Here is a 25029-nt window from a genome sequence, read left to right as displayed (position 1 = left end):
TCTTCTCAGGAACCTTCAATGCAGCAGAAATGTTTTGGAGCCTGGACACAGTCCTGTCTCTGAGCTCTGCAGCGGCTCCTTCCTCCTCATGGTTTCTGCTCTGATGATTGTCAGCTGTGAGACCTGATATAGACAGGTGTGTGTCTTTACACATCATGTCCAATCAGCTGAGTTTACCACAGGTGGACTCCAGCCAAGGTGTAGAAACATCTCAGAGATGATCCAGAGAGATGGAGGAACCTGAAGTGTCTGAATACTTTACTTTTTAATACAGTGGTCCCCAACCACCAGGCTATGGACCGGTACTGGTACAATTGCCTAATAACAGGCTATTATTGCAAACATATCTAAAATTCTGTTTTCATGTTGTCATGGTGGTGTAACGCTGTAAGATAAGAACATGTGAAACAGTGACGGGGTCTGAAGACTTTCTGAATGAACTGTACGTGTGTATATTTGAAGTTTTTACCGTCTTGACTTCTGTGTAGTTGTCTAGACCGTACTCTCCCAGTTCTCTGCCGTTACCTGAGGCCTTGTAACCTCCAAACGGAGCCTGGGCCCCAAACACGTCATAACAGTTAATCCTGCAGACGCAGACGCGCACACACACACACACACACACACACACACACACACACACACACACACACACACACAAAGATAACATTAATAAACAGTTATGCAGGAATGAGTCCTAAAACCCAGACATTAGTCTCTGGGTTGTTGAATGTGTTTTTGGTTCGGTCACTGAAATAAGGTCTGTGTTAACACAAGCTCAAGTCATTTTCACGTTTTATATAAAATACCTCAGTTCTGAGTTCAGTCCTGGTTTCTTTAAGCTTTTACGTCTCTTAAAAAAGACCGGTTACTAATGAGTGTAAATGAGACTGCAGAGGTTGTCGGGACGTTAAACGTCATCACAGTGAACATGAAAACTGATCTACTCACCAGTTCACCTTCACAGCCTCCTTGTGTTTATACAAACTGTTACTCACTTTGGAAGAGGAAAGGCTTTTGTAGCAGGTCAGAGCTAAAAGTTTAGTGGTGGTGATGTTGAAGTCATGTGACCGTGGTGTAGTTGGTTTATAGTCTAACATTAGCTTTTTACTTCTGCTGATTGTATTTAGGCTTCAAACATCATGAAGTGGTGTTCATTAGTGAAGATGATCCTGCTGAACAAAACCTGTCAGTGTCATAAACTCTTGTTTATTTCCTGTAATAATCCAAAAGACAATGGAAAAATCCCACTGGCTTTTTATGGAGGGAACCAGCGTGATGATAACTTCAGGGTTGGACTACAAGAACACATCATCCCTGCAGCACTGTGTAAAGCCTCCGTTATCAGGTATCCAGACACCATCATAAAATCTCTCCTTATTGCTGTTAACAGCTGCTGCAGGTTTTTACACAGTATGATCTTTCCTCTGACAGTCAAACAACCACCTGGATGAGTCTGAAAAACCTCTGTCTAGATGTACACTCTCATCCATCCGTGTGAATGCACCACAGCAGCCTGCAGCAGAGCGACTCCTTCATCTCATCTGTAATTCTTTTTTTTTCAGTTGTAAATTGTAACTTGTCACACAAACCTCAGATGTGAGCAGCGACAGTGGGGAGTGAAACAGGCCAGAACTACACAAACAAAAAGCATCAATCACTAACTCTCACCAGACTGTGCCGGCACGCAGCCCATTGGAGACGTAGTGGGCTTTATCGATGTCCTTAGTGAACACAGCGGCTGCTAGACCATATTTAGTGTCATTGGCTCGCGTCACCACCTCCTCCAGATTTTTAAACTTCAGGATCTGCATCACTGGACCAAAGATCTGCAAGAGGAAACATGACAGACGAGAAAAAAAATCAACGTAAGACACATGAGAAAACCGTTTAAAAGGACCAGTGTTCAGGGTTTATGGGATCTATTCATGTTTTCATGAATGAATAATCACCTGACATTAAGATTGTTGTGTTTTCTTGGATGTCGCCATGTTTACAGAAGATCAGAATGGACAAACCACACACTGTTTCTACCTGAAGGCCACTGTAGGTTCTCCTACATGTTTGAAAGGGGGAGGGGAGGGGTATTCAGCTGGTTGCAATCTGCAACCTCACCACTAGATGTCACTAAATCCTTCACATTGGTCCTTTAATAAACACAACAGACATCTTTACATTCTCTCCTCCACCTCTTTCATCACACACCTGCAGGAAACAAACCACAAGAGAAAATAGGTGATCCCAATCCCCCAATTACTGATGGTCACACAATTTGTCACTAGTGGCGCCACAAGATGACATCAGAGCTGGTTTTAATCAAATATCTGAGATGAGGAACTCCCTCCTGATATTCTCACATTTCTGACGTTTAGGACAATAAGTAGAAGTGTTTAATCAACTTCCTTCACTTGTTCCTTCACTTGTTCACTGAGAGGGAGAGGAGATGATTATTCACAGCACTTTGAGGACATAACATGAATGAAAATACGGGACAAATCGCATCCCATATCTGTTCAATACAGGATGCAGCATTTTATTTTCAAATACGGGACGATCCCGTATTATACGGGACGGGTGGCAACCCCAGCGCTAAAGTTATTTAACTTTTTATTTAGGTTTTTATGGTTCTTTATAATTTTTATTTTAAAAGTTACATTTTTTTTCATGTTCATTTATATTTTTAGAATCCTACTAACGTGAACATTTAGAATAAAAAAAATGTTTTGATTTTGTACATTTTTCATTGGCGTCAGATTATCTATTACATGATGGCGATGAACGCTGACACCTTGCTGTGTTCAGTGTAATGATGACACAGTAAATGGATTCCTAAAAAGAAAATATATACAGTATATATAGCAACAATGATCAAATATATTTATAACAATGTCTATTTCACTTTATTTCTCAGTAGAGTTCAGTACTGCCCCACCTCCTCCCTGGCGATGGTCATGTCGTCCTGGACGTCTCCGAACACAGTGGGCTGGATGAAGTATCCTCTGTCTGCAGCCACTCCTCCTCCACACATCAGCTTGGCTCCCTCTCTCTTCCCGCTGCTGATGTAGCCCAGAATCTTGTTGAACTGCTCCTGGTCCACCTGGACAGGTGATCACACAGGGAGCGGCATCGACATCGGCGGCATATATTGTTTTTCTCTTTTTCTTGCTTTAAAGGTTTTTTCATTATTGTTTGTCCCTAAATGCAAAATCAATAAAATATTAGTCATTGATCTTTTTAGTCCTGGCCCTGATATAAACACAATATATTCATAACAGTGTAGGGATATGTGATGTGTGAGACTTCAGGGAGGTCATGTGTTTTTGATAGTGTTTATGTGTGTGTTTATGTGTGTGTGTGTGTGTGTGTGTGTGTGTGTGTTACCTGCGGTCCCTGCTCGGTCTTTAAGTCAAAGGGGTTTCCCACCACTCGTCTCTTAGCTCGCTCCACGCTCCGCTCCACAAACTCATCGTAGATGTCAGCCTGGACGTAGGTCCGAGAGCCGGCGCAGCAGCACTGACCCTGGTTGAAGAACAGAGCGAAGTGCGACTGTTCCACTGCGTCTTCCACTGGAAGAGACAGAGACAAGGAACATACTCAAAGAAGAAGTCAAGAACTGAGCAGTTGAAAGTAAATTTGAGCTTTTTTCTGCAGACTGAGATGGACGTAGCCTCTGTGATATCACCCACAGGTTTCTGAAAAGTGGTTTTGAAGCTCGGAGTGAGCTGCTCAACCCTCCCCATCTTTGCAGTTCCTGACTCCGCCACTAACTCCCAGCTAAAACAAAACGGACAAAGAGGTGGGGCGTGTGTGGAGCTGAGACTTTGATGAATGCTACTTTGTGGCAAGCATACGTGCACCCACCTAACACTCAAAGAGGCCACGCCCTCAATTATGCAGAAGTTTCAGCCTTAATAAACTGTAAATAGGTGAGTTATATCAAAGTTCACCCCTAAAAATTAGATACAGAGACCAAAACATGTTTATTTCTGCTGTAAAGTTGGACATTTTAACATGGGAGTCTATGGAGATTGACTTTTTGGAGCCAGGCTCTAGTGGTCATTAGAGGAACTGCAGTTTTTAGCACGAGGTTGAGGCTTGTTCTGCACCGACTGATCTCTACATGTCTCTACACTTTCATTACACACAGAGCCAGACCGAGGCAAACAGCGATTCAAACATTTAAGAAAGACTTGTGACATTTAAATAAAAAGCTCAGACTTCGTAAGGAGCAATATTCATATAAGAGTTACAGCCTCTATTAAACCCCGCCCCCCCTCCCGTACAGGCCTGCATCATGTCAGTGGATGTTGTGCTTTAGCTGATTCCCAAACAAACATACACTTAAACTACCACCACCCAGTGGCCCCACACTGAACCAGCTGTGTAAGGATGATAATCCAGACTTGATTAGAACATGACTTTGGCTGTATAATATACAGCATGTTGCAGACAGAGAACATACTGTTGGCGTCAGACAGGATGATGTTAGGGCTCTTCCCTCCCAGCTCCAGAGTGACCTTCTTCAGGTTACTGCCGCCTGACGCCTGCTGGATTAGATGACCCACCTGACTCAGAGAGAGACAGACAGAGGTGGTGGCAGCTTCACGTCAGATGGAATTATTTCATAGATGGAGAAGTTAGTAAAAATACAACTACAGCTTATTCAAGAGGACATGTAAGTTACAGGTGGTAATGAGTCAGACTGATTGTTTGATAGCAGCTGTAGAAACTTATTCTGTATAGAAGTGTCATGGAGGGCTGCAGTTAGTCTGGATGTTATTATTGTCTGACAATAATCAGCAGTGAAAGCAGGATTATTTTTAGACATGTTAGTTTCTCTTTTCTTTTCTTTTCTGTGTGTTTTCTCTTTGCTGTGACCTACAGGGGAATCATCACTCTTCTCTAAAGACACACAGTAATTCAGAGATGTAATCTGGGGCTGGGCCGTGCACTCCTTTAAAAATACTAGTGCATGTGAATAAATAAGTGCAAAACCACTCCAAGTGTGTGAAGCTGCAGGGAGAAGATCAGGTCCTTCAGAAACCTGGACTGGACTGAAGTGTGGACTCTGGCCTGTGACGATTGTTGCATCAGTTATCAGTAACCCTGATCCTGACCTCTGACCTCTGAAGTGCTCAGACATGTGTGCTGTAAAAACTGCTCTCACTAAAAGCCCGCTCCCTCTCAGTGCATGTCTCTTATATCACTACAGTCCGATTGAAATCAGTGAGCCATGAGGTCTGTGGACTGTTAACCTGTAAACAGATATGACAGTAGCCAGGCTACTACAGGTCATGTCACCATGCTGAGTTGACATTTGAGGAGAGACTCAAACACCCTGAGTGTGTGCAGGAAACCAATCAGGAACTCACTTGTTAACATGTTTCCGTTAGTGTCACACTTCATCTACAAAGTCAGAGTGAAAACAGAAAAACTTGTCTGTCTGTCTCCTCATGTCTTATATCACTGGTTCCATTTATTCACACGTCGACTCAAAACATCAAAACTCTCAAATCTCCAAAACAAAAAGATCAATAAGATCGTTTAACAAGTCATCCATTATCAACATCCAAAACGTGTGAAACTCACACCAGACCAAAATCTGAGTCATGATTCAGTCAGACCTGAACACACAGACATGAAGACACCACTGCAAATAAACCTCCAGAAACCTGCTTAGAAACCAGAAAAAAAGAATTAAAAAAATTAATTTAAATAAACTTTAAATAAACTTACAATAGATGATTCAGTTCACTTCATTTCCCAAAACATGAGCCAAAAAGAACGGGGGCTCAAGCTGAAGCCCACAGTTTAACTCACTGTATCCATGGCAACATATTTCCTGTTTGTTGGAAAAGTTTGCTCTGTTATCAGAAGAGCTTCTATCACTGCATGTCGCCTACAGCTGATCCCATGTCAACAAACTGACAGACACTTAAACGGCCAAGCCTCCTCCCTGGAGAGTCCCTGAACTCATCACTGAAGCTCCATCACACAGTTTGTGTTCATGTGTGTGTCTTTTATAAGATGTAGCGTTAACCTCCACCTGAACTCGTCAGCTCTGGCAGGTTGAATCAGTGCATCATGTCTGACTGTCCTACCTCTGTAGAGCCAGTGAAGGCCACCTTGTCAACGTCCATGTTCTTTGCAATGGCAGCGCCAGCTGACGGCCCCATGCCAGGCAGGATGTTCACAACCCCTTCAGGGAAGCCCACCTGCAAACACACCCACGTCAATCCTTCATCTTTATTTTGTATCACGGATCTTTAATGATTTTGAAACATGAAACATCTCCCCTCCCTCCAAACCGTCCACCATGAAGTCTGAGCCGTCACAGTTAAGACAAAACAATAATAAGTTAAAAAATAAATATTGTTCACCCTCAGGAAGTGTGAATAAAACAAAGTACCTCTTTAATGAGACTGGCCACGTAGAGAGCTGTGAGCGGAGTCTGCTCTGCAACCTTCATCACCACTGTGTTACCTGTCGCCAGAGCTGGGCCCAGTTTCCAGGCCTGCATCAGCAGAGGGAAGTTCCACTGCAGAGAGGAGGAGAGAGGAGGAGAGAGGAGGAGAGAGGAGGAGAGGAGCAGATGAAGAGAGAGGAGACAGAGAGGAGGAGAGAGGAGGAGAGGAGCAGATGAAGAGAGAGGAGACAGAAGGGAGGAGAGGGGAGGAGAGAGAGGATGGAAGAGGACAAAGGAGGAGAGGAGGAGTAAAGTCCATATTACACTTCCATCCAATAAATATTCTCTGTCTCACTTCTGTTGAACTCTGTGTTACAGACAAACTCAAGCGCTTCCTGTTTTGCAGATTCACAGGTCACAGGTCAGAGGTCAGAGGTCACCTCTGTTCAGCTGCAGCACCATGTTTGGAAAGTTGTTATTATTATATCCTGTTTCTTTACTCATTTTAGTAACAGATCACAAACTGTAGCATCAGTCTCACAACACAGGAGCCACACAACAGTCAGAGGAAAGGTTTTCCATTTTTCTGAGTTAAGAAGTAAAGTGACGTCTGTCATTACACTGACAATAAGAACTTTAACACCTCTGCTGATAACAAACAGAGGCTGCAGGACGTGAGCTGATCTCGGTGGATGACTTAGTAACGTGAACATTGTTTTCCTACTGTTACCTTGTGGCTGTCTCTCCACCTCTCTCTCTGACTCAATCTTCTATCTTTGCCTGTGAACTGGAAGGTTTCCCAGACCCTCTGGTTTAGAATGACATGACCTTAAACGACCCCTCCTCTCCTCGTCCATCTGTGCCCCAGTGTGAACTCTGGTTGTATTTCAGTGGGTTACACACAACAACAATGAGCCAGTCTGACATATGAAGCTGTGTAAGTTCATCGTTGTTATGGAGAGATCAAAGACAAGGGAAAGACTTTTTAGAGACCGCAGCCATTTATTTTAAACTCAGATATTTCTTTTTATTGTTGCACTCTTCATAAACTCTTGTAACTGTTGAATTATCCTAAAGACAAACATTTTCTGCTGGGGTAAATGGAGCCCCCCCCCCCCCCCCCCCCCTCACCGGTATGATCTGTCCACACACTCCGATGGGTTCATGTCTAGTGTAGCAGAAGTAATCTCCATCGATGGGGATGGTCTTTCCCTCCCATTTGTCAGCCCAGCCAGCGTAGTACCTGAACACAACACAGCTGCTTTTAACATGTGTCATTACAACAGCTTCAGAGCTACAGAGCATTCAGGAAGTATCAGACCTCGTCACTGTTTCAAATATCCTTATGTAATTTTTCCCTCATCCATCTATACTCACTGCCCACTATGACAAATCAAAAACAGAATTTTGGATTTTTTTTGGAAATATATTAAAAAGTACAACTGTTAAACCCAAGAGCCTAAAACCTCAAGTTTTAGTAAAAATAAGTTTTGTTGTCCAGGTTGTTGCTAGGCAACAGGAGCCATGCTTTGTGACACAACAGTCATGGCGAGCACAGCTGGTGACACAAAGCAAAAGTCCTCCGTAGACCAGACCGTCTGATTTGTGCCCCTGAATTGGGACACAGCTGTTAACTGGCTCAGGATGGCCGTGGTGATTCTTCCTCAGGTCGAGATTCAGGAGGTTTATCTATGATGACGCTGTAGCTGTGTGACCATTGACCATGAAGTCAGGATGAAAAAGAGAAGCAATTTTAAAACAAAAATCATTCCTTTCCTTTTAGGGCCCAAAAATGGCAGAAAAAAAAAAAAATCTTGAATCAATATGAACATATGAATGTAGCTGAACTAGCAAGTTACTGCAACATGTAAACTAAAGCTAAACTACTGGTTTAATTACGTGTAGTTCACCACTCCCCAACACTGATGGTCAGAGAGGAGACCAGGAACCTGACGGTCACTGAGCTCCAGAGATCCTGTGTGGAGATGGAGACACTTCCAGAGGGAAGTCCCTTTTCCTCCAGACATTAGACAAAAACACAACTGTCTCTCTTTCACTGCAGCTATAATAAAGGCAAAAAATGCCCAAAAAACAAACAAAATACCATGAAACTGTGCTGAGTGTTTGCTACCTGAGACATTTGACCACGTTGGGCAGATCCACGGTGTAGGAAACAGCGTAAGGCTTCCCGTTGTCCAGGGTCTCCAGCTCCTGTGGCAACAACACATCAGCTTTACATTTTACAACAACATGATACGATGTGTGTCCATCAAGGTAATATACAAAATGTTACTGTTAATAAGAAGCAGAAGAAGAGACATTATATTATATCATAATTCATCCATCATAAGTCCTACGAGCTACAACTTGCGAATGTGGGTTAGTTCAGAAAAGACGACACGCTTCAACACAACAATAACTCAGAGAAAACATAATAATCATGTGATTATAAGTAAGACAAATGTGTATACTGGTTCAAACAGACCTGTTCACACAGACACATCTGAGCCAAATGTCAGAATTCCCTTCAGTCCTCCAAAATTTTCTTAATTCTGGTGATTTTGTCTGATCGTTATCACCTTGTGCTTTAATTCTGTTTCATTATTCCAGCACAAAAACATCATACTGCTCTTTTAATTCAGCTCTGACTGTCTCAGCTCAACACAGGGGAAATCAAACACACATTTCAGCCGCGCCTTTTTCTTTGTGCAATAACAGTGTTTTGTTAAAGGTCCATATAGGATAAAGGTCTCTGGCATGTGTTGTTTGATTATAGATCAGGTCTAGGTTCTATATTAATACTGTGAAAGTATCAAAGCCTCAGTCCACAGAGAAATGCACACAGCCTGTATTCAGAAACTGAGCCTTAAAACCAGCCTTCAGGACTTCTGTAACTTTGTGATGTCACAATAAAGCATTCATCGCTCTCAGCCCCGCCCACCTGGACCCACCATCCAACCTTGCAGGATTTGGTTTCTCTGAGTGTTTTAACTGAAATCTGCTATATTTTTTATTAAATCACTCAGAAAACAGTCAGCCAATCAGAAGAGAGGCTCAGAGCCTCCTCTCCCCTGATTGGCTCACTGACCTGTTGTTACTAGAGCTCCAGAGAGAAGCCTGAGAGAGGAGATGTAAAACTACACTGAGATGGTTTTTGGTTCTTAAAACCACAAATATATCTTCTTCTGGGAGCTTTACATGCAGCTCCACCTTCACACAAGTCTGTTCTGTTCTTTAGGACTTATTCTCCACATGATGTGCAAAAAGAAAACAACCAAAACAAAGTAAGACTATAATAACAAAAGTAGAACATTTAATCCTGGATCGTCAGTATTGGAAACTATGATCTGATTTGATCTGAGCATCAAAGTAAAACAGGTGTGTGTGGTCATGTGAATACACCAGGTTGAGCAGCTAAAGACCTGATTGGTTGTGCTCTGACTTTTAATGATGACTCACAGCGAGGTATGCAGAATCCCTCTCAATGGCATCAGCCAGTCGGGTGAGTAGCAGGCCGCGATGAGAGGCATCCATCCGTCGCCATGGTGACCCCAACCTGAAGGCGTTACGTGCTGCTTTGACCGCCTTGTCTACATCTGCCTGGAGACATGAACACAATGACATGGTTAACCTGGTGAGTCTGTGCTTTTAAAGGAACAGTCCTGTGGGAAAATAGGTCTCAGGAAAATAAACATTCAACTGTATAAAAGCATGATCCCCTCCTCCTCTGTTGATTCGAATCAACACCAATAATCTCAATCTCTTGCTGAGGTTTTTTGGGGAAACTTCCCCTGTGGATGTTTGTTTGGGAGTTTGTTCAACAAGAAAGACATGTCTCTGAGTGTGAAAAGACACGTGCCATCTGACACACATGACTGTCTCTGCAAGACACTGATGAGGACGATCAACACTTAAGCTTTAGAGGAACTGGTCACTCAGGGGCAGTGGGATGGATCTTAAGGAGAAACTGTCTTTTTGCACTTTAGTTGGACCTCTTATGCTCAATTGTAGTGTAATGTTATCTTCCAGTTGCAGTGAATGCCCCCCCCCCCTCACCTCATCAGCCTCTGCAACTTGACAGATAACCTCCCCGGTTGCTGGGTTGATGGTAGGGAAGGTTTTCCCGCTTGTTGCATCCTGCCACTGGTTGTTGATGAACAGCTGGAAAATAAGAAGGAAAATTTACACCAACACAAACCTTGTATTCACTTCCACTTTATAAATCTCACTCATTGTGCACGAGCCTCATTTCCACTCCCACAGTTAGCCATGAATGGATGAAGACTCTCCCTTAAACAGTCAGTTTGTATAAAAACACCGTCTGTGCCACAAGTTATAGAGAGAAGAAAGAAGAAGAATTTCATTGATGGTGAAACTGAGGCAAAAACACAATCACTGTATTGTAAAGTCCTGTTTTCCTCTGAACTTCATTTACTGGGACCGGAGAGTCTTAATGAGGCTTAGTGTGACCTCACAAAACACACACAAAACGCCATTACTTATGACAAAATTTCACACAAATGCTTCATATTTTCTGTGACTCTGGATAAACAGGGATGTAACCTGAAACTAGTCTGAGTGGAGGAGGCAGACAACCACGAGGAGGTGATTCTAGATTATTATATATATCACCATAAAGAAAAAATGTTAAAAAGAATGTTTGAATTTCTTTTTTTTAAGAATAAGAAATCACATATTTCCTCTTTTGTCTGTTTCATGTAAAACTGTGACATGTAAATGTCCTGCAGATCAATACAGTTTTATGATTTTATAACTGTCTGAGCTGTGGCCACATGAGGAGGGAGGTCAGTGTTGCATTGACACTTCCTGCTGTCCTGTGGTTCAGGGATGTTTTTAATGAAGTGCTATTAGAGAGCTGAGCCAGGTTTACTGTGTGTGATACTGTACTGATACAACTACAACAACAATGATCCACAACAAACCTGATACATAAAGGAAATAAGGAAATATTCTGAGTATAATAATTGCTTATAATTATAATGATGGTTACAGAGACTATTTAATGTGCTACAGATGATAATATTTAAAGTCAGTTCACATAAAAAAAACCATTAGTGGTTTAGCTCAGTACAATGGAGATGGATGGTGTTTCATTTCTGAAGCTCAGAACACTGAAAAATGACACTTAGAAGATTCAACAGTAACATCATCACAGCAGAGACAGTGTCACATCACTCAGGACACATCCACACGGGCTGGAAACAACTGTCTACTGAAAATGATTTGAGCGGCTGTTTCTTAGGTTTGAGTTTGGACAACCTGGAAAAAGAAACCTCATATATCCATGTGGTCAGATACAACCAGAGGCAACTGAGAAAAGGTGTTTTTGTGATTGTAATTCAGGTGAAGTGACTCGTTACGCTCTTTGAGAGCAGGCTGCAAAGTGTCACCAAAAATCCTTCAGCTGAAAAACAAACAAAAAAAAAAAACCACAGTCATCGCTCAGAGACACATTAGGGTTTCTCCTCAGTTCAAACTCCAGGTCAAAAGCTTGAATCTGTGCGGGCATCTCTCTCATTACCACCACTGAAGTGCTCTGGAGCAAGACCAGAACCCACAACTGTTCCAGCAGCTGCTGCGAAGTCAGCAGATCAGTGTGTGTACTGCTGTGAATGTGTGGAGACGAGTGTGAGTTTCAGAAATAGAAGCAATTCCCTGAACTCTGCAGGACGATGAACTCCATTCTTCATAAACATATTCCCCCATTTGTTTATATGATAATGGTGCAGAGCGCTGTCTAACACGTGTCTCCAACATCTCCCATGATACAAATGGACTGAGATGTGGAGATCGTGAATGTCACTGCATTTGATCATCTTAATCCTCATCAGACCATCAGTGACCTCTGTGACCTGTCGATGGAGACACTTGTCATCCTGAAGAGGCCCCTCCCATCAGTCAGACGTGTTTCATCATAGGATAAAGGTTTATCACTGCAGCTCTACTGTAACTTCCCTCTGTGTGTAACCGTGGACGACTGTTGGTGACTCAGTGTGATCACATCCTGCACTGACATCCTCAGTCACAGTCATCAAAAGTCTGACCCTGTTTACTGAAGTCTTTCCCATAGAGCTAAATGCAGATGTCACTTCAGTCACTGTTACTATGGAAACGCCAGAGAGTTGATCACCTCTGTAACTGAAGCTCCAACAATGACCCCACTGTAAAGTCACTTTTCATCTTGATACAGAATCAAAACGAAGTGGGTCTCATCAATGTTTATATACCTGCCACAGAGCATGATGGGATATTAACAAGCATCTGCACTCTCCACTCATTTAATCAGGTTTTCCTTTACTTTGTCACCTTCCTGTAAAAAGACCCTGCAGCTGAGCTGGTTCATTATTCCATTAAAATCACAAGGACGCACTGTTAATGATTATGTAACCTCACCCCACCACGTGAAACTTATCTCTCCCTGTAAGGATTTCACAACAGGAAGCCGGATCCCTCAGTGTAGACAGGCTGTGCAGTTGGCTAAAGTTCCCTCGCTCTGCCCCGTGCTGCAGGCGGCTCTCTGCAAACCAGAGGCTCCTCTTTCCGTTAACAGGAGCCCAAGCAAACCAAAGCAAACGAGCACAGTCACTGTTCTGCAGCGGTGAACCCTTCAGTCACAGCAGTGTGTCCACGCACGCACGCACGCACTCACTCACTCACTCACTCACTCACTCACACACACTTGTTGATTACGCAGTTGGCCAATATCCAACACCATGTCATGCACTTGAAATGAGCATGGCTAACTAAGGCTATACCTTGTTGTAGTGGACCTCGGGCTGGGTGCTGGGTGCTGGGATGGCGGCAGCAGAGTAGTGACACACCGACAGTCGACTCAGTCTGGGCAGGGCCCGAGAAAACACGGTCTGGAGCATGATGCCTCTTCCTGCACACAAACGGTCTGCGTATAGTCCAGGCCGAGGCTCAACGAGTAGCCTAGGGGGGCAGAGCTGGGCCTCAAGCCCCGCCCATACCCGCTACGTCATCACTCTACGTCGAAACACATCGGTATCAATGACAGTTGGTGCAGGCGGCTGAACATGATAAATGTGACATTGAATTCATTGTAAATGTGTTGATCCTATAGGGTAAATTTCACATACATAAATGCAGAATAATAAAAGTAACTCCCAATTTTTAGGTATAATGTATAATAATATTCTTGATCTTGTAAATACTAAAGAAATAATAATAATATATATAGGCTTATATATTCAATATACAAAATAAATCTGTCAAATTGTATGGTGTACTCTGTAAAGAGGAATCTGAGCATAAGTAATCAGGAATCTTTTTCTCAGTTTTACTGTACTGTGGTTGATTTTCTCAATTTGTCTTTTATGCATGTTTCTTATTGTTTCATTATGTTTATATATACACACACACAATAGTTCTGACTACTGATAATATGACAGGATGGCAGAAGTAAAACATAGATGCACACATCTTTACTTAAAATCACCTAAAAGGTCATTCTAAAGACAAAAGAAATCCTGTCCAAGCAGAGTAACAACAGTGTTTTCTGATCACACAGCTCAAAACATGTCATGAATCACTTACTACACATTTCAAACTTTAAGACTTTTATTTTTGACATTTTGCTTTTGAGAGCCAGATGCGTCTGGTGAAAGAGCTCCACCTGGTGGACTTTACAATCCACTCACACAGTTCACTCACTGTGATAAAGCCTGGAGCATGAAGGCTGAAAGGCAGGACACTCTCTGGAGGAAAGGTTCCCGACTCATTAAACTATCTGTGATTGATGAGAGGAGATGCTGTGATTGGCTTTATTGGAGCGTCCTGTAGCTGCTGTCACGTGTCTAATCAATAATCAATAATAAAGAAAAATGATATCATTTGATTATTGGATTTTATTATTATGTTCTATGTCATTTTAGTATTGACATTATTGTTGAGTTAAGGGTTGACATCGCAACCAGGAGCACCCGGAAATGGTAGCACCAGGACGTTTCCCAATGGCCTGAGGGTTGGTTTGGCCTGTGCCAGAGGACGAGGACGAGGACGAGGCCCGGACACGCTGCCTTATAATTACACAAGTTTATACTATTTGCCATATTCTCTGAAACAGAAACGACTGATATCCTGCAGTGGAGGGGAACAAGTTTGATTAGTCTGATAAGACTGGGGTCTGTGAAGGCCATTTCTTCCATTTTTGTTGGAAGGAGTCTGCTCTAGTTCTCAGGTGAAAAGACAGTTTTTCCATTAAGTATATTTCCTCTACAATGTCCAGCCATGGTCTTGGCCTTATGAGGTCCCATTTCAACCAGTTCCTTGTGACAACCTTGCTGGGTGAGCTAGATTGACTTTTAGGAAGAGAGAGACCACACTGTGCTGTCAGTTCATAAGATTGTCTCAGACACGTCTTACCTACTTCTGGTCTCAGTAGAAAAAACATTTGCACTTATTGCTACAAGTTCGCTCTCAGCCCAGGTCAGAAAGAAGTGCTATATAGTACATTCATACTCCTAACATTCGTATTACAAGTGTATTAAAGCACTTTAAATAAATTGGTAATAAATATATGCTTACGTTTAATAAATATGCTAAAACATAAGCATATTTTTTGTAACATTTTAGAGTATTTATTCAAAATACATTTATTTCACTCTTAGTAAAAGTACTATTTACGTTTACCTTGTGGAAATACATAATTAAATAATTAAACTTTTACTGGGTTATTCAGGAAATAGGGTCACACACTCCTTCCTGAGCTACAGTGTTGAGTAATGACCAGATGTTTTTGCAGAACATTGATGTCACAGTGAAAATGACCTTTGACCTTTTGGATATAAAATATCATCACTTAATCTTATCCCTGTAGACATTCGAGTTAAAATGTGTCAATTTGTTTGAGAGTTATGGCCAAAATCTTGTTTTGTGAAGTCACAGTGACCTTTGACCACCAAAATCGAATGAGTTCATACTTGAGTCCTAGTGAATGTTTGTGCCAGATTTGAAGCAGCTCTACCGAAGCATTACTGAGATATCGTGTCCGTGAGAATGGGATGTATGGACGGACAGATAGGCGAAAACAATATGGCTCTGGTTCTGTCGCCGGCACGGAGGCATAAGAATGTGTAATGTGCTTTTGGTTTTAAAAAGAGTGGTTTACAGAGATATTTCTTTTTTCTTTTTGGTGGCCAACTTAAATTGATAAGAATGTAGGCAGGTATATAGAAGCATTTTGCTTCGATCTGAATCTGTTCAGTCACTACTTAATACATAGACCACTGACTTTGTTTTTTGTGTTTCTCTCTGTCTGTATATGAGTTTATATTTACTGTATTATGCGCAATGACTGAATAAAATCTAGTACTCCAGCTGAAGTATTAGTGAAAACTAGGCAACAGCAAGTGAACACCAGGTTCTCCAGGCCAGATGAGGTTCTCCTGAGTGTCTGCTCTGGGTCCAGGTTTTTATTCAAATTCTTGAGATCAACAGAAAGGGATTTCAAAATGCAGAAAATAAGACCCAGAGAGTGTGACGTAGTTTTAGGCCTCACTTCCTCCCTCTGATGCTGCGTGTAAGAATTCAGGTCAGAATGAGCCCTTTCTGCCCCTCCTCTACTTCAAAATACCTGAAGAACTCGGCACCTGGACAACCCCAGTGTTACCTAATACAACAACCCTGGAGATGATCACACTCGGTTTTTGTGAGTGAGAGTCGGACGTGTTTTACCTGTGCGGTTTGTGGACGACATGACTAGGGTTAGGATGAATACACATGGAATTAGAAGAGATTCATTAAAGGAGTTTATTGGTGGGCTGTTGATTCGATGAGATGTTTGTGGGAACATCAACCCTGTTCATCCAGAGAAGTCCTACATCAGCTGGTGTCTCAGCTCCACCTCAAACCCAGACCTCTGTCCTGGCACCACCTCGGCCCATTCCCTGTCAGCCACCTGGCTGCTGTCTGAGCCCTGCAGGGTGGACGTCACCATCACCACAGCAGAGTGAACAGTGTTTTCATGGTGCTCTGAACTAGCAGAACCAGGTCTGACATGGTGATGCCTCATCACGCTGTCAGTGAATCCCTGTGCTTCTTCCTTTGTCTTCACTGCTCCAGTAAACGGACTCAGATGAAGAGCTTCACCTTCTGCAAATCCAGAGTCAGAACCAGACTCTTCTACAGAGACCAGGTCCCAGAGCCCAGCTGCGTGAGCAGACTGGTCTGATTCTAACCCTCTGATCTGTAGACTGTGAAGCATAATATCATCATCATCTCCATCTGCTCCTTTACTGTTCACAGAAACACCTTGTCCTGGCATCCTGTCAGACTTGGTGTCCACTGATTTCTGAGCAGACTTGAACAGTTCTGACCTCAGGAGCGGGTCCAGCTCCTCAGACTCCAGCCGGCTCTGTCCTGCCTTCATGACCTCAAGAAAACCAGGGGGATCAAATCCAGACTTACTGGTGGAAGACTGTGTCCCAGCTAATGTCTCCAGACCCTCGTGGACCCTTGAATCCTGAACAGAACCAGATCTACTGGAACCACCTGAAGCTCTTGCATTAAAGGGGGTAAAGCTCTCTGGACTCACAGCAGAACCACTTGCAGCACTTTTACTACCACTGTTAGTGTCACTGCAGCTCATCTCATCACCGTCAGGACAGAGGTGAACGATGGGGTTTACAGCTTTGGAAACATTGGCAGCAGAACCATGACGACGTGTATGATCATATTCAATGAAGCTGGAGTTTGTTGTAGTGATAAAGCTGGAAGAGTTAGTGGATAAACCACTGTCAGAACCAGTTTCTGTACCAGGTACCCCCTCCCCGGCCGTCTCATTTCCCCCAGGTGTGGTCTGGTCTGACATGATGATGTCATCACTCAGCTGGCCGCCTGCCTCCTCCTCTTCCTCCTCTTCCTCTATTAGGAAGCCTGCAGCATCATGCCTCGTCTCCTCTTTCTCAGCCGGGAGCACTGACAGCTTCTCAGAAACTGACTCCTCTTTTTTCTCCTCGTGGTCGAAAGTCTGGACTTTCTTTAAGAGCTCATCCAGTCGTTCTTCCTTCTTCTCTTCCTGGTCCGGCCACTCTCTTCCCTCCTCTGCTTGAAAAGTCCTTGGTCTCTCCTCACCCCTGTGTCCAATGAGCCAGCCCGGACTGCTCACAGTGTTTTTGACAGCTGAGGAGAAAAGAGATGAGAAATAGTGATAGCGATGCACGTTTTTTCTTTTTTATAAAACAATGATGGTATTTTCTATTTTCCTGTAAATGAATTCATGGACTGAGAGGATTGTACCAGAATCTGTATTACAGAACTATGTTTATAATACAATCCTCCACCGCTAATAATGAGTGTTACTGTTGTATCATTTATTGTTATTGTCATGTGTTTACTTCTCAGCTGCTGTGGTTTAGAGAAGAACTTACAGTCCTGTGCGTCGGTGCATATGGAGTCACAGCAGGAGCAGACTGAGGGCGGGGCTTCCAGCTCCTCCCACCTACACATGAGAACAAAGCCGTCTTCACCATTAGTACATATGATGTAAAAACACAGTCTAACTTCTGCCTCAAGGGGTCTCTCTATCAAAACAGTAACACACAACATTGGGTAACTTCATAAAGTAGTGTGGGATCATGGGAGTTGTTGTCGTCAGTGTCTCCTGGTTTGGATTCCTTCAGTGTCAGTGGTTCATGAGGTTTTGACCTGCAGCTTATAACTGGATAGAAGTCAGTGTTGAGCTTCTGTCAGACAAACAACACTAACACATGATTAGAGGATATGATGTCATTGACAGGTGACCAGATGACACAGAGCATTACCACGATTAAAATCACAGATTTCTCTGGTTTGAGAATTGATGGAAACATTTGGGAAAATCTAAGAACACAACTCAACAACATATAAAACATAGGTCTAATTGTTTTTAGACATTTTAATGTGGAAAAGTTACAGATTATAACTTTAATTCAAGGCACAACTCAGTGACAAAGACTAAACTGATCTCAGTAAATAACTAAATAAATAAATTAAAAGTTGACTTTCCTTTCACATAGTCTGTGTCTTAACCCCTCAGCCACCCCCCAGTTGTGCAGATGAACCAGATCTGCTCTTTAAAATTGAGATAAAAAGTCTTTTTCTTTATTTGTTTTCATCTGATTTTATCATCTTATCTTTCTAGCAGGCGTGTTTTACTTGTAGAAAAGGCCGACTCAGTAACTCTGTTTCTTACCTGCCAGCAGCCTGGTTGTAGTTGCAGGACTTTGCAGTGAAGGAAGCAGAGAGACCAACTGACATTGAACAGTGAAGGTACAGGACCTGCAAACACAAACACACAAAAACACACACACAAAAACACACACACACACACACACACACACACACACACACACACACACACACAGCAGGTTAAATAGTATACAACCTATCAAACACTGTTTGTGACTAAATGATATGAACTTTTGATATTGACCTGACAAATGGAGCCTCTGTTTGATCCGTTATCAACGTAAACGCAGTTTAAAGTTTTGGTGGAGTCTAAAACTGTGGTTAAGTCTAAAGCTGCTGCTCTGTTCTGCAGGCTTCAATTAATAACCACAAGAGGTCACTGAGTCTGAGGTTCAGCTTAAAGCCGTGGTTTGAAAAGGGTTTGTTGCTCTGTCCAGTCAGCGTAATGAAGTCCTCAAAACAAAATCATTTTACTAATACTGCATACACACACTAATACTACTATTAGCAAGCAAGCAGAGTTTATGTATTCAGCACTTTTCACAGACACTAGTCACAAAGTGCTTCACAATCATATGAAAGAATCAAACAACTTATGTTTATATTGATGAAATGTCAACATGTTCAATATTATGTCTGACGTCATTTCAATGATTTCATTAGTGAAGGGTAAGAAATACAGCTGCTGCAGACTTGAGTAGATCTTGAGGTAAGTTCATCAGGTTTACCTGAACCTGTGCTCCTTCTGACACAGTCAGGAGCAGTTCAGCACACTGCTGCATTTTAAATCCACCAGGTAATCTCTATATCTCTTTATCATTTGCACTTGTGGTTTACAAAATATTCACTCATTCACTTCGTTTGAAGCTCTAGAGACACATTGAAACATGCGTCTTCTGTTTCGATGCGACTTCAGTAGTTTCACAGGCACATGTGGTTTTTGTGAGTTCATGAGGTTTTGTGACCTCAGGTAATTTCCTCCACAGCTCAACAGATTTCAGACTGAGGTCTGCTCAACCACAGTAACTTCTTTCTTCTGTGACTCAGCAGATTGAATTGTGAAGTTTCTCAGTTGTTAAAAAAATGAAATAATTAAATGTCATATCATATGTATTTGATAGGTTTTGATTTGGTGTTGGTTGTTGTGTATTGTGAGCCTTATTGTGAATGTGAATGATATGACAGAGTAGCCACTGTTACAATACAGTGGCTAATGAGGATTTAACTAAATTAAAAAGCTAAAACACTTCAGGGTGATCAGGGACTTCAGGTTTTTTTTAGGATATTTAAAAAATGATTTTGATCTTACTTGTGTGACTGCACTGAAGAGAAAGGCGTCCACAGAGAACCTTAGCACACTGCCCCCTGCTGACAGGAACCTGGAGCTGCTGCCCTCCCTCCTGCTGTCCATCATGCAGCTGCAGAAATCAGAGTACAAACTCTTAAGACATGAAAAGTAACAAACCAGTTCGTATGACTGCGATCTTACAAGAACCACACCCATCGTTAGTGATAATATCCACTCTGGGCGTGCTGTTTGGGTCAGTGGAGCGTGTGGCGTAGCAGGAGTCCACATAAAGCCTCTCCCCAGCCAACAGAGCGCCTGTCTGGGCCACAAAATTCACTGGCTCCCCTAGAAAGAACCAGTGGCCTGGAGGGAGGGGCTCCCACTGGGCTGTTAAACACACACACACACACACACACACACACACACACACACACACCAAAGTAAATCCCTCATCTGCATGTTGGTATTTTATATGCCCAGATGGCATTAAACGTTTGGAAGACGTCAGATCTTGGTTACTTTACTTTAACACCAGAGGTGGGAGGAGGTCCCACGTGCAGCTCACAAGAAAGTCTGAAGTCTCAACCTTCAAGTCCCAAGTTACGGTGGTGAGAATCAAGATATATGAAATCCTGATCATCAGCTCCAGTTTGCACATCAGTCAGTTAGTTTTACTTTCGCCATTAATGAAAACTCTTGCAGCTGTTTGAACATTTTGTATCTGACCAGATCTGTGACTGCAGCCTCCCACTGCTACTATTATTATTATTATTAGTCTTATAATTATTATTACCTCCACCAAGGAGGATTTGTTTTCACCTGTGTCTGTTTATTTGTAAGAAAAAGTCTTGAACTGATCAGGGGTCTATTCCAGAAAGCAGGTTTAACAAACTCTGACTCTAACCCTGAACTCTGAGTTGATGAACTCTGGGATGGAAACTCAGAACAGCTGACCTGAGTCCGTTCAATCAACTCTGACTCTGTTCACTCAGTGTTAAGCGTGTGCATGTGGAGTATAAAAAGCCATAATCAATGGAGCTCCGATTCAATGACTCATAATGGCAACAGGTAAATAAAGAGCGGGGCCTCCATTTTAATCCTGTAGAGCCAGAAAGATGAATGTGTGACATTAAAGTACATTTATCTTTAAAAAAACAGCAGAGTTGGAGAAAAAAGTCAGTCTTTTATCCGTGTTGGTCCAGCAAGTCTCAAGTCCTCAAATTTGTGACTTAAGTCTGACTTGAGTGAAGTCATGTGACTCAGGTCCCCACCTCTGCTTAACACCACAACTTCAAACAAGCACATCATCATCGTCAGCTGTCATCTGTCCTATTTGTCGGACTGATGTTGGTGTCGGACGACGTCCTGACATTGAATTTTGGTCACCTGACGTCACAACCTACATTCAACCAAATATCAACATCTAATGACGTCAGTGGCAGCTGCCTGCAGGGATGTGTTCATATCTACAGATCTCAGTTCATCTTGGACCCACACAGAAAACACACACAGGTCACAGTGTTCCAAGTTAATGACTTCAGGCTGACAAAACCTACAGTTTGTGTTAATTAGTATTAGACGGGTTAATAACTGTATTCACTGTAGACTCAACACGTTTCACATTAGAAAGCTGGAAGTCACTGTTCAGTTCAAAAACAACATGAGTGTCCATTTTAAAGTTAAACTTCAAATATTAGATTCTAGATGTGATGGCAGTTTTAAACAGATCCTGTCAGATTATTCAGTTAATACATCAAACAAATAGTGAATAGTGAACAAATAGTGACACAGAAGTCTGTCTCAGATGCTGCAGGTGTGTTACCGTTACAGACAGTGAGGCTGAAGCCGTGTTTACTCCTGATGGTCTTCATAAAGGTTGTGTGCTGAACTTGAGGTCTGAAGCCAACTTGGTACGAGTAATGAAATCTGGGACAGGACAAAAATTTGTGTTTTTTACCACGTCATTCCAGACACTCACACAGAGACAAGTTTTAACACATCAGATCAGAAGGAACAACTCAGTGACCTAATCCACAATAATGAAATATCTGCTCCCTGACTGCAAACAGATTGTCAGTGGTTGAAGTGATGGGATGGAATAAACACACCCTAACCCAATCAATGTCAAATAAGAACACTAGTATCCAGCTGTTTAATGAACACATTCACAGCCATAACATATTGTAGCTTTAGGACAGCTTCTCTCATAGAGAGGTCTAGCAATCCCTTGTGGACTTTGAGTAGGTTTGTTAAAATATTGTGTTAAATTTATTGTCTCTCAAACTATCTGAGTCACCACAGAGCCTGCTAACAAGTTGTGTACATGTGTTGTTTTCAATATTAAATCAGCTTAAAACATTAATGTTTGATTTGGTTGTTTTACAGTGTTGTTGGACAGACCGTTCTGTGACTGTCTACCCACACAGATTCGCCAGTTAAGTTTATGTTTTACGATTTCCATTTGAAAAGATCAGCTGACATTTGAAATGAAATGTGGATGAAGCTAACAGTTAGCCTGCCCCAGGGACTGTGCTAAATTTCACCAATTATCAGCTTGCTATCTATCAAACACAGAAAACGGTCAATATCATGGACCGGTGGATTAAGACCGGGTCAATTAAGAGACAACCAAATGCAACCTCTGACACAACAGATACAACAGGCAAGGTACAATGACTTCATGCACAAGCTCGCCACAACACTACTGAAGTAGTAGTATGTTTTTCAAGTTAGTTCCAAATTCTGAAACACGAACACTTCCCGCTGGCCCCGCAAGACGTCACTTCCTGTTTTGTCACTCGATGGCTGCCATCGAAAAGTTTCTTTTCAGTGGCTGCAGGTAGATTTGTCCCCTAATGCAATAAATTTGACTTAAGTCCAGTAAAAAACTTCTGAATGAATCCCCTATTCACACTCCTGTTGAAGCCTTCTCATCTCCTAACACACATTTATAGGTACAGTCTCACTGATGGCAGACCAACCTGATTCTGAAATAAGCATACTTAGATAAATGCTGCTGAAAACCCTGACAGACAGTGGATGGAGGTGTTAATAATTACCTGTTGTAATTGCAGTGGATGGGAAGGTTTAGAGGTACAACTCTGATGACGTAGCCTTGTGCAGGTGGAGTATAACACAGTGAATAGGTATACACCAGCTGACCACCAACAACCTGAGACACAGGAAGTAGATTTAATATGATTTCACTTTCCAATCCATCTAAATTTAAAACTGTTCATCAAGCTGGATCCTTAAGTCTGGATTTTGTTTGCTATATTATATTGCTTTCTTTGCTGCAGGGATGACATATTTTTGTAGTCCAACCCTGAAGTTAGCATCACCCTGGTTCCCTAAATAAAAAGCCAATGGCATTTTTCCATTGTCTTTTTGATCATTATAGAAAATAAACTCTGACAAACGACTGTTTATGACACTGACACGTTTTGTTCAGCAGGATAATCTTCACTAATGAACACTATGTCAGTATCATAACAAATACGTCATCCCTATAGCACTAAAACCTGATGAAATTACGTTCACATAAACTATTAATCACTTCACCATCATATCAGTTTATGTATCTGTAGGTTTCACACTATCATATATAGTTTGTTGCTATCAGTTCAATAGGGCAGTTCTGAATGGAGCTGAGCTGTTGGATGTGGCTCAGCAGTCGGCCATTTTTTTAATATTGAAAAAGTCCTGATTTACCCAGAATTCATTGTACCAAAATCCGGTTTAAGATCATGGATGTAAATTTAAAATAGTCGAGAACTTTTTTGTCGTCAAGAACTAAACTGCTTTGTGCAACAGATAAATTTAGACGTCTATCTGAAGCCTGACTATTTGGTATATCTAAGCCACTATCAAAGTATACCTTTGTGGAACCAGTCCCTGTTTGTGATTTTAATTGTGATTTAATTATCTATTATCTATAATGACTGGACATAGGAAGTTTGTGAATGTGTGCGTTTGTAACGTGCAGGTGAAGCTGGGTGGTGAACTACCTTAGAGTCTCCGCCGCATTCCGTCAGTCTGTAGTGGAAGTACAGGTAGCGCGGGCTGACCCTGCTGGCTTCGCACGTGCCCAGTCGGAACAGGGACGGGAAGGTCCACGCGCGCAGCTGGAAGCGGTCCACGCGAACAGAGAGTTTATCGTATCCACACCAGACCTCCACAGCGCGTGCACCGGTCGCCTGGACGCTCCGCTGTTGTTCCGCTGGGGGTAACAGCAACGCGGTCAGTCCGGCGGGGAGCGGCCATTTGTGAGGGACCGGCCGGAAGAGCTCTCGTGCCACAAGCGGCCCCAGCGCGTGCTGGAACATGGGCAAGTGGTAGAACGAGGGACTCGTGCCTCCATCCTGTTTTCTCGAGACCGAGTGTAACCCCTCAGACCACGTCGCTCGCTGAACCGGACTTCCTAGTGAACCGCAAAGCAACGTCCAAAGAAGCCACGCTAACAGCGGCATGATGTGAACAGGAGCTGGAGCCCTCCGAGTGGCGACCAGTGGAGAGTCTGGTCTGGGCTGCTTTCATGACGTCATTATCACACCTGCTGCCTATTAATTCCATTAGGTCCACACTGCAGAGTCTTCATTCAACAGTGCTGTTACTGGTTATTTTTCTCAGTCACTAACAATTAATCAGTATCACAGAAAAGGTTGTGATGTACTAAATATCAGCACAGCTGTGATTCGGTCGTAGGTACGAGGCCATATTAGTTAAGAGTAATACGTAACAACAGATTATGATTTGTTTGTTTATTTCATTATTTATTTGGCTACGCCAACTTAAATAGTTCCGCAACTGGCCTGGTACTGGGCTGTTGCCAAACAACACATAAACACTTTCCTGACCTGATGATGTCCTATGAGCGCACATGGAGGTGTTTGCTGAAGTCATGGACTGTACGAGTTTTGGGAAACCAGAAGATGCAGTGATGAAAAACTTGAGTATAAATATGCACTGATCTTAAATTCGATAGATTCGGTTAAACCGTTGTTGTTTAAATCATTTTGAAAGTAAATCTAAATCATGCAGGAGTGAGAAAAATGGAAGAGAACAGGTGACGATCAGTTGGACCTTGTAGGCAGTCTACAATAGCTGTACATGGACATCTGTGATCATC

The 25029-nt window shown here is 42.5% G+C and overlaps 2 protein-coding genes across 2 annotated transcripts in view; both read right to left on the bottom strand.

Moving 5' to 3' along the window:
• The window catches only part of LOC111664168 (aldehyde dehydrogenase 2 family member), a 14840-nt gene extending 1472 nt beyond the window's left edge, over positions 1-13368 (bottom strand). The window contains exons 1-12 of the mRNA XM_023418656.2: positions 13180-13368; positions 10460-10564; positions 9863-10003; positions 8535-8614; positions 7535-7646; positions 6407-6535; positions 6099-6212; positions 4460-4562; positions 3379-3563; positions 2930-3094; positions 1669-1826; positions 470-584 (exon numbers count right to left, since the gene is read on the bottom strand). Of these exons, the coding sequence (XP_023274424.1) occupies positions 470-584; positions 1669-1826; positions 2930-3094; positions 3379-3563; positions 4460-4562; positions 6099-6212; positions 6407-6535; positions 7535-7646; positions 8535-8614; positions 9863-10003; positions 10460-10564; positions 13180-13296 (1524 nt within the window). The 5' untranslated portion in view covers positions 13297-13368. The remainder of the gene's footprint in view (positions 1-469; positions 585-1668; positions 1827-2929; positions 3095-3378; positions 3564-4459; positions 4563-6098; positions 6213-6406; positions 6536-7534; positions 7647-8534; positions 8615-9862; positions 10004-10459; positions 10565-13179) is intronic.
• A 2809-nt stretch (positions 13369-16177) lies between these two features.
• LOC111664137 (uncharacterized) lies at positions 16178-24370 on the bottom strand. Its single transcript, XM_023418611.2, has 8 exons — positions 23909-24370; positions 22961-23073; positions 21724-21827; positions 20114-20288; positions 19923-20031; positions 18618-18703; positions 17815-17885; positions 16178-17566 (listed from the first exon to the last, which is right to left on the bottom strand). Exons 1-8 carry the CDS (start codon positions 24368-24370, stop codon positions 16263-16265), a joined length of 2424 nt encoding a protein of 807 aa, XP_023274379.1. The 3' UTR covers positions 16178-16262.
• Positions 24371-25029: the final 659 nt, after the last annotated feature.

This window comes from Seriola lalandi, unplaced genomic scaffold (genome assembly GCF_002814215.2).
Source record: "Seriola lalandi dorsalis isolate HSWRI2012SDOR001 ecotype SW California unplaced genomic scaffold, Sedor1 jcf7180002054583, whole genome shotgun sequence".
In the NCBI taxonomy this organism is placed as follows: Eukaryota; Metazoa; Chordata; class Actinopteri; order Carangiformes; family Carangidae; genus Seriola; species Seriola lalandi.
Note: the sequence above shows the minus strand (reverse complement) of the source record. Positions and strands in the feature narration are given on the sequence as shown.